At 37.7% G+C, this 14,655-nt stretch overlaps 1 protein-coding gene across 4 annotated transcripts in view; it reads right to left on the bottom strand.

Annotated features, from left to right (window-relative positions):
- CDK7 (cyclin dependent kinase 7) overlaps positions 1–12,933 on the bottom strand; it is a 28,890-nt gene extending 15,957 nt beyond the window's left edge. Inside the window, exons 1-7 of one of the 4 annotated variants that reach the window (XM_036847408.1) lie at positions 12,588–12,933; positions 12,169–12,228; positions 5,834–5,867; positions 4,854–4,921; positions 4,036–4,104; positions 2,209–2,319; positions 845–963 (exon numbers count right to left, since the gene is read on the bottom strand). In XM_036847408.1, coding sequence (XP_036703303.1) covers positions 845–963; positions 2,209–2,319; positions 4,036–4,104; positions 4,854–4,921; positions 5,834–5,867; positions 12,169–12,228; positions 12,588–12,653 — 527 coding nt within the window. In that variant the 5' untranslated portion in view covers positions 12,654–12,933. Of the gene's footprint in view, positions 1–844; positions 964–2,208; positions 2,320–4,035; positions 4,105–4,853; positions 4,922–5,833; positions 5,868–12,168; positions 12,229–12,587 lie in introns of those variants that run through there. The other 3 variants (XM_036847407.1, XM_036847409.1, XM_036847410.1) reach the window with 3 other exon arrangements.
- Positions 12,934–14,655: the final 1,722 nt, after the last annotated feature.

Raw genomic sequence — 14,655 nt, 5'->3', positions numbered from 1 at the left:
CCTATTAGTAGCATTTGATTTGCAAGAAGAGAAAGTATGAGAAACGGGTAGATGAAAAGCAGTGGCACACAATACTCATGTATGTGGGTCCCTGTTTTCCTGAGTCCCCAGTGTTCCTGAATGATGGGCTTAATCTTTCCAGAAATTACATGAACAACTACTTATATCCCTTACTTTTTACTCAGGGCTCAGGTGATTGACACTCAGTGAGATCTATCTGGAGGAAGGTGACAAAGTAATTTAAAAGGATAGAGAATCTGATGATCTTCTCAGATCCTTAAAAGAGTCAGAGAAATTAACAAATGTCATCCTGACAAGATAAAATCTACCATCCCTATCTATTTAATGTGATTTTTAGTTTTTATACATAAAAAGTATAAACAGAAAATGGAAGCAACTAATAATATGCAAAACCCAAATAAAAATGCACTGCTTTGTTTAGAGAATTTTCATTCACACTGAATGATATAAAATGTGGAACCAAGACTGACCAATAAAATAAACACAGGCCCCCCAAATCACGTGCTTATGTACAAGAATAGGCACTACAGTTCCAACCTACCTAACTAAACTGTATAAGAAGTATAAATTAGTCCCAAAAATAACTTGGTAAATCTCTGAGGACTGAGTTAAATTCAACTCCGTTTGAAAGAAGGGCTGTATATTTTTTTCACTGTGGTAAGACATACATAATATAAAAAGGGCTATATTTTTAATAAAATATCAATAGTAATCCCTGAACTCTGCCAAAATTTCAGAGAAGACAAATGCTCATTTGTGTAATCACAATCATTTGTGTATATCCTACACAATATAAGGTTTCAGTTAGTTAAGGAATCCTTACCTGGTTACAACCTGATGTGTATAAGCTCTATTGGGGCTCCCAAATGATTTGGCCAGGCCAAAATCTGCCAGTTTTAGAACTCCATTTTCATCTAGCAACAAGTTGTTTGGTTTTAGGTCCTATATAATGGAGGTTTTAAACAAACAAGTAAGCAGGGTGGAGAAGAATATCACAATGATACATTTAGTTGGCTTAAATTTAAACTTAGCAGAAATGGGCTAACATCCCAAATCTAAACAACCACCAATATTATTTTTATTGACAAAAAATCCTACAAAGCAAAATAAGATTGGCCATATTACTTAGTGAGACATTGGGTGAAGATACTTAATTTCACTGAACTTCAATTTACCTACTTCACAGGTTTGCTGTGAGGATTAAATTTAATATTTCCTATAAAAACCCAAGTGTAGTGACTGGCTCATAGTAAGCACTCAATAAATAGCTGCTGCTATTTAATTTAGTAACAATATATATGGGGAATTCCCTGGCGGTTCAGAGGTTAGGGACTCTGCACTCTCACTGCTGAGGGCCCGAGTTCAATCCCTGTTCGGGGAAGTAAGATCCCACAAGCCACGAGGCCAAAAACAAAACAAAAACAAACAAACAAAAAAACCCCCACTATATACGAACTTCAGTAAATAAAAATATTAGGCATTTATAAGGATGAGGAATACAGTCTTCACAATCTATGCTAAAAATATATTAGCAATAACCTAAAAGGGATTCCAAGTGTAAGTATGAGAATTACTAACTATAACTTATATATTTTTAGCTATTTCATCTAAATAGGGGGCCTACGAACATCTACCTATCTAAATTATCAGCCTTGTTCTAGTAGCTGAATGCTCCTAACAATGACTCAGCCATTTCAGAAATTTTATTTCATTATTTCCTAGAATTTTAGAGCTACTAGAAATATTTTTCCAAAGGTATTTTTGCATTGCATAATTTAATCCAGACTCCCACTGTTTTTGGTTCTGTTTATTTTTTTCCCATTACAACAGTATAGCACAAAGAACACTGGACTTCAGGCCAAAATGTCTAGGTTCTAATACTGTTGTCAGTTGTCAGCTGCTGGCCTTGAAAAAAAATATGTAACTTTGGTCAGCAACTTAGCTCTTCAACTATGAAAACCACGAAGGACTAGGTCTCTTCCATTTCTAAATTTCACATAGTAATTCATAGTCCTCACAGCACCACGTCGTGGAACTGAAGGGAGCACACAGAGGAAGAAGGTTGGATAAAATGGCCCAGCTCTATCTTGTAACAATTCACATATTCAGACCTTTTGTGTAATAAATTGGCTACATAAAGTCTGACTACAACGTGAAGAAGCAATACTACTTGGTTAAAAACCTTACCCTATGTAGAATCCAATGTTGATGTAAATATTCTAATCCTTGAAGAGTCATCAACATGTAGGCTTTGATGTGTGATGGTGTCAGCACAAGACTGTTATCTTTTATTATAACCTGTAAAGCAGGCATACAATATACAGGTACGCTTTATTATTCCAAATGGACTCTACTATATAAAATCATTTACAGACATAAAATGGATTTATTCATAGAGGAGAATCTCAAGAGAGATTGCCTAACTCTCCTTAGGAAGTACTGACAGAACCTCCAATTATACGGTTAGGGAAAGTATCTTTGGTTTGGAAAGAAAGCAGTGCTTTATGTCCTACTGCTTTGCTTTTAGGCATCCGTGTAGCAAACATCTGTTGTTTTCACTTGCCCCCAGATACACAGCCCCTTCTGACAACAGCATTCAACACTCCATCTGTTCCCAGCTTAGTCCACGTGGTTAAAACAGGACTGTGCACTACCTGTAGCCTTCAGAGGTAGACACACGACCCAGGCATGGCCAGTCACCACACTGCAGCCTGCTTTCCAAACTAGCTCAGGGATGGATATGTGAGCCAAGCCAAGGCAAATACTTGTGCTAGAATCAAAGGGAACAAAGCACTTTCTTTCCTCAGGGATTTTTAAACTCTAAGGATAGAAGCCTGCAAGTGCCTGAGCCACTATATTGAGAAATTCTACCCATGAACAAGGCAACAGAGAAGAAAACACTGAGTTAAAGTGAAAGACTGTGTTACGTTAGCATTATTTGTGAACTATGCCTCAAGTCAGTCAGTTTATTCCTAGACTTTTCGTTATATGAGCTAAAAATTCACATTTTCTTTTTTTTAAAATAGGTAAAATATACCCTTTTAATCTCACAGTTCTATGAATTTTAACAAACACATCCAGTTGTGTAACCACTACCATAATCAAGACATAGCTTCATAACCCCCTAAACTCTCCCCAGGCCACTCTCTACTCAATCCTCCCCTCGATTCCCAACCCGGGCAACCACTGATCTGATTTCTGTTCCTTTAATTTTGCCTTTTCCAAAAAATCATACATGGAATCATATAATATCAATAGCTTTTTGAGCCTGGCTTCTTTCATTTAGTATAATGTATTTGAGATTCACCTATACTGTTGCATATGTTAGTAGTTTGTTTCTTTTTATTCTCAAATAGTATTCCACTTTATGATTATACATTCACTTAATGAAAGCTATTTGGATTGTTTCCAGTTTGGGTAGTGACAAATAAAGCTAAACATCTGTGTAGTCATGTTTTTGTTTCTCTTGGATAAATAAATACGTAGAGGTGGTATTTACTAGATTGTACCTTAAGTGTATATTTAATTGTATAAGAAACTGCCTAACTGTTTTCCAAAGTGGCTGCATCACTTTGCATTCTCATCAGCAGTGTATGAGAATTCCACTTGTTCCACATCCTTGGAATGTCCATTATTGAGAGTCAATTAATATTAATGAAAAGCATAAAATCTTATTTTTCTCAAAAAGAAACCTGGCTTTCAAAAGGATATTCTGTGATAATATCACAAAGAAGTTCCAAATCCTCCAAAGCCAAACACTCATTTTTCTAAAAAGTAATGTCAATAAGGTATTGGGAACTTGGTAGACACAATGTTATTGAAATCCAACTCTTGTATTTAACCCTGGGAATATGGCTAAATGATTCAGAAGATCTTTGACTTGAGAACACATCTAGATTTCAACAAAATTAAGCATTCTTTTGACTGCCAGTATCTTCAAAGGTAGAAAATAAACATTTAGATTCTCTTTTGATAAATAGAGAAAAAAAATTCCTCCAGGAATTTTAATCTTACCTCTAGGTCAGTTTCCATAAAATCAAAGACAAGGCTAATATTAGATTTATGTCCAAAAGCATCAAGGAGCTGCAAAGCAAAATTAAAAAAAAATCAACATGTGATTCTCTATTAAACACTTGACAGTATTACACCAACTGAAGTAATTTTAAAAAACTTAAACAAGCATTTGGATTGTTGATAATTCTCTGTAAAGTTTAAATAATTTTATTAAATTTAATATTTATCCTTTTTTTTGGCTAGAAATTAGTACTTTGAAGCACAAGATATTACCTTACTATTAAAAAAAAATCACTAAATACTTAACCTCTCCCTCCAAATTTTGGAGTTATAATAAAGATATGAATTAATGAAAACCTCATTTAAGTCTCCAATTTAGAAAAATTCCCAAACTTGGTACTTAAGAATATCCTACAAATAGCATCAGCAGCTATCATTCATTGAATGAGCGTGTTCTCTATGCCAGGCACTATCCCAGGTACTTTACGTGTATTCAGTGAGCTAGTCTCATAACAACGCTATGAGGTAGGGACTATGGCACAGAGTTCAAGGGAACTTGCTAAAGGTCTTACACATGCTAGAGCTCTCTAGGCTTCAAAATGATCTCTGACAAAGTTAGCCTGTATGCCAATATTTATTTAATCAGTTGTATAGTTTTTAAGACACTGCCTACAAGAACAATTAGGATAGAAAATAAATTTCAGCCTTTTTGCAAGGCTCATCTAGAACAACTTATCTTGCTGAGCCTTCAATCAACATCTACCACATTCAGGAAAGGCAGGGTCCCAAATCCCAGAAACAACTTAGATCATACTCACACCAATTATATTTGGATGACTTAGCTCCTGTAATAATTTTATCTCTCTTAAAGCTGTTCTATTTATACCTACATAAAAAGGCAAAGAAAAAAGTGAAAAATAATGCTGAAATCTCAAACCTTCTTGTAAACGTATTTTTTGGGAAAGGTCAGTCTGACGAAATAGCGATGACTATTCCTCAGGAAAAAAAATAACAATTTTTATGACATACCCATTTCCATTTTATATTGCTTTATTTTTAAAATAGCTTAGCACAGACTATGATAAATGGTGAAAAAAGTATTCACTTTATCTGTGAGATATCAGATCTGAAGACTGCTGGAAAAACATGTACACAAGTGTGTAGCATATAGGTGAGAAGTTAATGGCTCCCTTCTCTTGCCTTATGAATATCAGTGGCAGATTCTTTAAGCTAACAGCAAACTAGTGATTAGATACCATCTTGCCCAATGTGAAGGATGGAACTCAACGTTTAAAATAAAATCTGGTACTAGTTATTACAGAGATGATGGATCCTTTATATAGGAACTATTTCTTGATGACTAAATAGGACTTAGCACTCTAGCAAATAAGGCTTTGGAAGAAGGGATAAAAAAAATCTTCCCACCCCCATACATTTATTCTATAGTAAGCTTTGTATAATTCCATGAGTCCTGAATTTTCAAAGTAATCAGCAGCTCAGAAGAAGAAGAAACAATGGCTTGTAACAACACCTAGAGCAGTAATGAAGACATCAAGACAAGTCACTAATAACCTTGCGGTCTTCCATCTACTTAGGTGACTTGAATATTCTTCTGAACACCCAAATGGTGAAAATCACAAATATCCTATCTCTATCCTGAGCCTATCTTTACTCTTCTGGGACCCTGCAATAACTCTATCCAGAACCATTGTTAACTTTAATTAATACTTTGTTCTCTTCCTCACTGAGAATACGAACCTTTCCTGTTCTGTCAGATTACATGAAATAAGTTACTTACCATCTTTAGCTTCTGATCTATGTCCAAGTTTGATCTGGCAGAGGAAAAAACAAACACATTAGAAATATGTTAACTTATTTAGACCAATGCATATATATAAACACTTCAAGGACTTCGCTGGTGGCGCAGTGGTTAAGAATCCACCTGCCAATGCAGGGGACATGGGTTTGAGCCCTGTTTCAGGAAGATCTCACATGCCGCGGAGCAACTAAGCCTGTGCGCCACAACTATTGAGCCTGCGCTCTAGAGCCCGTGAGCCACAACTACTGAGCCCGCGTGCCACAACTACTGAAGCCCGCGCACCAAGAGCCCGTGCTCCACGACAAGAGAAGCCACTGCAATGAGAAGCCCACGTACCGCAACAAAGAGTTGCCCCCGCTTGCCACAACTAGAGAAAGCCCACACGCAGCAACAAAGACCCAAAGCAGCCAAAAATAAATTAATTAATTAAAATTTTTAAAAATTCTTAAAAAAAAAATTTATAGCAAAAATACATAGCAGGCTTCCCTGGTGGCGCAGTGGTTGAGAATCTGCCTGCTAATGCATGGGACACGGGTTCGAGCCCTGGTCTGGGAAGATCCCACATGCCGCGGAGCAACTAGGCCCGTGAGCCACAACTACTGAGCCTGCGCGTCTGGAGCCTGTGCTCCGCAACAAGAGAGGCCACGATAGTGAGAGGCCCGCACACCGCGATGAAGAGTGGCCCCCACTTGCCGCAACTAGAGAAAGCCCTCACAGAAACGAAGACCCAACGCAGCCAAAAATAAATAAATAAATTAATTAATTAATTAAAAAAAAAAACATAGCAACTCGTATGTAGCTAGTATTAGTAGGCAAGAAGGGAGTGGGAATCATGAATCAGAAAGGCAAAATTAACAATATAAGAAAGGATCAAGTACCTATCATTTCTTTCCCCTTAAGTTTTGAATTACACATCTTTGTTAGATTAAATGAACAAATAATTAAACGCATAGAGGCTAATAAACAAAACGAGCACTTCAAGTTAGACTACTTGGGAGGAAATACATAACACATAAAATAAGATGCTTAATGTGTCCAATAATATGCTCCCAGGGACCACATTTTCCAAAAAGAAAAATTACAAATTGCGATGGATATAGAAAATGGTTATACTGTTGTTACTGTGAATAAGCACATCAAACTGCATTAATAGGTTCAGTCTTACACAAAACCAAGTACCAGGTTAAAGAACAAGAGCTAACTACTTTATACAATGACAATGTAACCAAGAATACAAAAAAAAAAAATCCTACTCCAGAAAATCAACCATTCTACTTTTAAAAATATCCCCCACCTATATACTACAAACAGAACTTTTAATTTAAAGGTAGGCTATTTATTATAGCACCAAAAAATATAAGGCACTTAGGAATAAAGCCAACAAGAGATGTATGAAGCTTTCCATGAACACTATAAAGCACTCTTAAAACATGCTTAAGAAATGAGATCAAAATAAACATAGATAGCATGTTCATGGATAGAAAGACTCAATATCATAAATATGTCAAATATGTCAATTCTCTTTAATGGAACTAAATGTAAAGTACAACAGCATTTTTCAAGGACATTGACAAATGGATTCTAAACTTTATATGGAAAATTAAGGAGCTAAGAACAGATAATTTAAAACATTATTACATTTTCTAAACACAATAAAAAATAGACTAGTTTCATGAAGCCATCTACTTCATCACCCAGATTCAATAATTACCAATATTTTGCCATACTTAATTCATTCATCCTCCCCTTTTTGTTGGCTACAATATACACTTTTTCAAGTCCCAGACTTCATGTTATTTCATCCCTATACTCTTTAAGTAGGCACCTCTAAAACGTGGACATTTTCTTACATAACTATAATGCCATTCTCATACCTAACAAAATTAATAATAATGCCATAGTAGCATATAATAACTAGTTCATATTCAAATTCTCCTGATCTGTTTCAAATTTCTCAGTTGACCCATAGAGTAAGCCAAGATAATTTTGAAGAAAAACAGCTATGTGGAACTTACCAGACTTCAGGACTTTATAAGGCAATAGTAATTATAGACTTATTGTATTGGAGCAGGGATGGGGGAAAAAAAAAGTCAACCAGTAAAAAAGAATAGTGTGCCCAGAAACAGATCCAAGTAGAAACTGGAACTTGGCATTACAACTCACCAGGAAAAGGATATACTATCAATAGTGTTGAGAGAGCTGGGGAAAAAATATGGGATCCCCATACTACACAACAAAGAAAATTTAATTCCAAATGGAATGAAGACCTAAATGTGAAAAGCAATACTTAAAAATTTTTAGACGAAAATATAGTAGAATTCTTTATAACCTGGAGGTAGGGAAGCACACAAAAAAGGGAACCAATAAAGGAAAAAAATGGACAAATTTAACCAGATTAAAATTTTAAATATCTGTGCCTCAAAACATACCATAAATCAACTAAAAGCCCAGCCAAAGACTGGGAGATGATGATGGAAAAAATTTTTACATACTGAAGTATGGAGAAGTCATTTTGGCTTATACATGATTTAACAAACTTTTTGCTAACTAGAACAGCCTGTTTTGTGGTCTATCAAACACACATTGTACATCTGCTTTTAACCATTGAAAAAAAAAGGGTGCATTGTCCCGAAGTAAAGAATGTCCATTTTGAAGATAGGGATAAATGCCTCCCTTCCAGGGACTTCAGTAGTAGTACTCCTTTGATGATAAGGCTCCCTTCCCAGGAGCAAGGCCATACTGACTCACTGTGTACTCGGTGATCTGTCTTCAGCTGATCTTTTTTTTTTTTTTTTTTGAAACTTTGAAGGAATGTACCCTGTCATGCTTGATGTTTTCTGTGTTTTCTGTTCTGACAAGATATAAACTATGCTGAAAACCATACTTCTTCAGAACAGTTCCTCAGAGCTATCTGACAGACTGTCTTCTGGGCTATAATCCTCAGTTTGGTTTGAATAATACTCTTCTATTCTTATTATAGATCGGTTATTGATTGTTTACAGCAATGAGGGTATCTTCAGTGCATATTTCTGATAAAGGATCGGTATACAGAATATATAAGAAATTCCCCACCAAATCAACAGGAAAGAAAAAAAGGTAGGCAACCTAACAGAAAAAGTCTAGAAAGCCAATAAATCTAGGAAAAGATGATCAACCTCGCTGGTAATCAGAGAAATATTAATTGAAAAAACAACCATATACCATTTTTGATCCATCTAATTGACAACTGTTGTAAAGTCTGACAATACAACGATGGTGAGAATGTGGTGGGATGTTAAACTTATCCCACCATTTTGGAGAGCAATTTGACAATCTCTGGCGACGTTGCTGTGTATTCTCTATGCAGCAACAATTCATAATTGGTTTCAACTAAAGATACATTCTCTAGAGAAACTCACATATGTATAAGAGTGTCTGTAGAAGGACTGTATAAAAGTAAAACATTAAAAAAAAAAGCTTAAATGTTTATCAACAAGAGTTTGGATAGACCAATTTTAGTGTAGCCACATAATAGAATCTAATCATTGATGAGCATGAATAAACCAGATCTACATGTATCCATCTGGAAGATTTCAGAAATAATACTGATTCAGAAAAACAAGCTGCAGAAGAATATCGCGTGCACGCGTGCCTGTGTGTGTGTGTGTAGGGAGAGAAAGAGTTTAGAAGTATGCAATATTATATATATTGTTGAGATACACAAAACAAATACTGAAAAATGAGAAAGGCTCCAAAAAACTACCATAGGGGACTGGTTAAATAAATTGGGAAACATAAATTCAATACAATTGTTTAAAAAGGATAAGGTAGATTAATGATGTCTTAAAAGTCCAAAATACAATAGGCAAAAGAATACAGAATACATAGCTTATTATTCATTTTTTTGGTAAAATTAAACATGTCAGTAAATGAGTGGGAGTAGAAATTGAGTGTTGGGAGAGGAAGGTGCACAAGCACCAAATCTCCAATGTTTACAGTATGAAGTATAGAAAATGCCTAAAACTAGGGAAAGAGACCACTGACGAAATAATGATGAGCATACTATCTAAAGAAATGTATGTAAATAGCAGAGAAAACAGTTTTGGAGTTGAAAGTGATTGCTCCAAGGAGTGAAAACCAGGGGTAGAGGAGACAGGCATGCTTGGCCTAGTAATTGACTTTTTAAAAAAAAATGTTTTGAGAAATAACTGGTTTGGTAGAAGGAGAAATATTTCTGCTTCTTTTTTTTTTTTGAGGTACAGTTGATATACACTATTATATAAGTTTCAGGTGTACAACATAGTGATTCACAATTTTTAAAGGTTATATATTCATTTATATAAAGGTTATATTGCATAAAACCACAAAGATGTACTATTTGAAATAAAAATTAAATGTAAAAGAATATTCCAGGGCTTCCCTGGTGGCGCAGTGGTTGAGAATCTGCCTGCCAATGCAGGGGACACGGGTTCGAGCCCTGGTCTGGGAAGATCCCACATGCCGCGGAGCAACTAAGCCCGTGAGCCACAAGTACTGAGCCTGCGCGTCTGGAGCCTGTGCTCTGCAACAAGAGAGGCCGCGATAGTGAGAGGCCCACACGCCGCGATGAAGAGTGGCCTCCACTTGCCACAACTGGAGAAAGCCCTCGCACAGAAACAAAGACCCAACACAGCCATAAAATAAATAAATAAATAAATAAATAATTAAAAAAAAAAAAAAAGAATATTCCATTATGAGTCACTTTCAAGGGGTACAAGTCTATCACTGAGAAATAGGATGAATTCTAAATCCTAGTTTATGATAAAAGTAAGCAAACAAGAAAACCCACTAGGATTTTCAGAAAACCACAGAATTCAATGAGATTATACCAATTTGAAGAGACTATATCAGTCAGTCAATACATTTTTAATGAGTGCCTGCAAATGTACTAGACACAGTCCTAAATATAATTCAAGTGGTAGTAAATAGAAAATAAACTCATAGGTAAAAGATTTTATATTTTGATAAACACTATGAAATAATAATAGAGAAATATGCAAAGAACACCAGGTAAGAAGGGAGGCACACCTGTTTTAGCTAGAATGACCAGCAAAGGCATGTATGTACAGGAGATATTTGACTGAGATCTAAATGATAAGGAATCAGTCATGATTCCTGATTACATGATTACTCAAGTTTTCGAGTAAAAATATACTAACCAGAAGGCAGAGCAAATGCAATGATACTGGGACTGGGATGAATTTAATGTATTCAAGGGACAGAAAGGTCAGTGTGGCTAGAATAAAGTGAACCAGGGGTAGAATCAGAAAAATAACTTTAGAAAGAATTAACAAAGTTAAGGGTTTCACAAGGGAGTAGCTATGGCATTGGTTTATAGAACATAAACTGGAAAAGGAGATGAGACACGTCAGAAAAAGTAAAAAAGATAACAATGGCAGGAATAATTGTGGAAAGGAAGAGTGGGAAGCAGGTGTTAAGAGTATGAGAGGGATATGCTTCAAAGGAATTAGGGATTTTCAAGGAGAAAGATTCAAAGCAGCAACAGGAATAATAAGGAAGGTGGTCACCTAAGCCACCAACAGGCCTGAGGTGTGAAGAAACCAAGCTTCTCTTGAGAAGGTTACTGATTTCCGTAGTATGGGAAAAGGCAATCAACCTGAGAGCAGGACACCTGGATCTAAATCCCGGCTCTAGCAATTACTATCTGTGCCATCTTGATGAGTCACCTAATCTCTCTCAGCTTCAGCCACCTCAAGTGTAAAATAGAGATACTTTACCTACTTCATGGGCTCTTATGAGGATTAAATGAAAAAACGAGGGTGAAAATGCTTGGTATATAGAAAGTTAGCTAAATACGACCGAAGTTTCTTGAATGAATGCGAGTAAAAAAGCTACTGACACCATTTAAAAAAAAACCCCGCACCACAGCAATGTCATTAATGCTGGCAAAAGCCTTTCATGGTAAACCTGTACTCAGGAAATACCGATATACAAAGTGGATGCAGGTGAGGCATAAATAGGGACCTGGAAAGGTCAGGTGTTCTGAGGACCCAACAGACGAGCAGTATTTGTCCCCTTTGCCAATGTCTGCGTTTACAGAACAAACAAAACACACAGCTTCCTCTTCATTTCAATTTCAATGAATGCAACGAAACACAAGTTCAACACGAGTTCCACCTTGGAACACAAGACACTAAGAAATTCTAGTTTCTTTGCAAATGACCTAAGTAACTCCTCACTAGCAGAGCACGGTCAAGAGAAGTAAAACGGCCAGGCGCCAGCTCCCATATACACAATCTTCAAGGAGACTCAAGGAAAAACAAACTGCAACTCACTTTCTTAATGGCGACAATTTGGTTGGTGTTCTTGTCTCTGGCCTTGTAAACCGTGGCAAACTAGAGAGAAGAAGAGGAATAAAGTTAAGTTGGTGAGAGTTTTTTTGGTTTGTGTTTGCCTTTTTACTTTTTTAGATTTGGGGACGCAAGGAACCCAGGGTTCTTGGGAAAAAACTCGCGGCGGCTTGAAACGTGGTGGGGCCGTCCACGTTCCGTTCCAGTCTATCCTTCGGAGAAGGCCGCTCAAGGTCTCATGTCCAGGGTGGACAGAGGGGCCGCAGGAGGGGTCTGGGCAGCCTCCCGCAAGCAGAACGAGTAGCGTGGCCCGTCCCCTGGCTTCCACAAGAAAACCCGCGACGGTGTGAGGCGGCCCGGCGTTCCCCGCTCAGGGCCCTCCGAGCCCCGCCCGAGAATCTCACCTGTCCCTCCCCGAGGAAGTCCAGTTTTTCATAACGCTTTGCTCGCGACTTCACGTCCACAGCCATCTGTCGCGCTGAGCTCGACTCCAACTGAAAGGTGGGGGAACTCCCAAGACAGCAAGAATTTAAAGCACCTTAAAGCCTCCCACAGCCACTTCCGCCCACTGAGCACCGATGCTTCACTAGCTCCGCCCCACTTCCGGGGTGGGCGGGGATGCTGTTAAGTAGGTCCGGCCAGAGCCCGCCCTAAGGGAGCAGCAAGAGGCAGGGCAGGAGGGCTCTTCTGCGCAGCACCCCGCCCTACCACGTGACCGCAGATTGTACCGGAAGCGGGGTGCTCTCGGTGGTGGCTAACTGTGTCACCCCGTTACCGTTTTAACTTAGATACTTTCTTCACTACCGAAGACGGATCAGCGCTCTGATACGATGCTCTGTGTTCACGATTTAATAGGTGTGTATGAGTGCGGAAGGCTCGGCCTTGTCTCTGATCTCGCTCTCTAGTTTTTGCTCAAGGGTGTCCTGTCACCATGGTTACTGTGGACGCCTAAGCCGACAATTTCAGGTTACTTAAGCGAGTGCCCAGTTCTTAAGGGCTGATCAAGAGGCATTCTTAGTCCTTTATGAAGAAGCACGTCTAGGCAAACAAGTTCCAAGTCAACTGAACAATTTCGTGCTGTGGAACAGACTTCTGGCCATCAGTTTTCTACCCTGTAAGGTGGAACTAGTAGACTACGTCATAGGTGGTTGCGAGAATTAAATGAAACTTGCACAAAGTTTAGACATAGTGCTCAATGGTTAACTGTGATCAGTACCCAACTTTGATTCTCATAAGTTTTCATACAAATCAACAAACAATTAATTCATTTATTCAACGAATATATATTGAATGCTTACTATATGCCAGGCTCTGTTGCAGACTCTGAGAAATCAGCAGGGGAAAAACAAATATCAGTGCCTTCCAATGGGAGGAGATAATTAAAATATGCTATAATGCATAGTGATAAGTGCTACAGAGATAATAAAGCTGGGAAAGGGGATAGATAGTAGGGTTTGTGATTTTAAATAGGGTGGTACCAGAAAGACATTACTGAAAAGCCACTGCAGAGTTTTGAGCAGACAAGTGATATCAGACTTAATGTTTTAAAACTCACCCTTTGACTGTTGTGAGAGATTACACTGTAAACTTAGAGGGGCAAGGACAACCAAGAAGGCCAGTTAAAGAATTAGTGCAGGAATCCAGATGGTTGTATTGAGGGTACCAGTTTGGCTTCTAGCCAATAGGATTTGCTGACAGACTGGACATGGGTTGTGGGGGAAGAAAAGGATAATTCTAAGGTTTTGAGCTGGAGCATTTGATGCTTCTAAGAGTTGAGAATCCTGGTTTTCAGAGTTAGGTTGAAGAAGGCAGCAGAATACAAAAACTCATAACTTACTCAAGGTAATCCAGTGTAAAGGCTGAGTCCTTACTCTGGATCTAGGCTACTTGCATACGAATACTGGCCCCACCACTATTCATTTACTAGGTTTATGATTTGGGCAAATTATTTAACATTTCTGTTGCTAGTTTCTTCTGTAATAGGACCTACTCACTGGGTTGCTGTAAGGCTTAAATGACTGCACACGTCAGAAACCCTTAGCATACTGACTGTGCAGTTTATATTAGCCATCACATAACTATTACTGGTCACCTTCCAGATCTTTGTCACTACTTGGGTCTTTATTGAGCGTTGATATATTCATTAAGCAAAATTCTCCTATGTTGCAGAAAACATACCATCTCTACCACTTATATCTCTTAATTGTGGCAAGTCATACCTAGTGATATGTGGTGTCACATGACTTAGGTCATCGTTCCTTCTAAAAGACATCACTGTTAACAGTAATCTAACCTCACTTGTAGTAGAAACAAGCTAAATAGTGAGCTAAATTTGAGGCTTGAGGTTCCCAAGTGTGCCATGGCATATGAATTGATAATCACATTATACCATGCTGCTGACAAGTAAATTCCTATATTGGGACATTTTAAATAGGGTAACAAAGGCAATGTTTAAGTGATATTCTGGGTTCA

Source organism: Balaenoptera musculus, chromosome 3 (genome assembly GCF_009873245.2).
Source record: "Balaenoptera musculus isolate JJ_BM4_2016_0621 chromosome 3, mBalMus1.pri.v3, whole genome shotgun sequence".
Taxonomy (NCBI): domain Eukaryota; kingdom Metazoa; phylum Chordata; class Mammalia; order Artiodactyla; family Balaenopteridae; genus Balaenoptera; species Balaenoptera musculus.
This window is presented reverse-complemented; position numbering and strand designations above follow the sequence as displayed.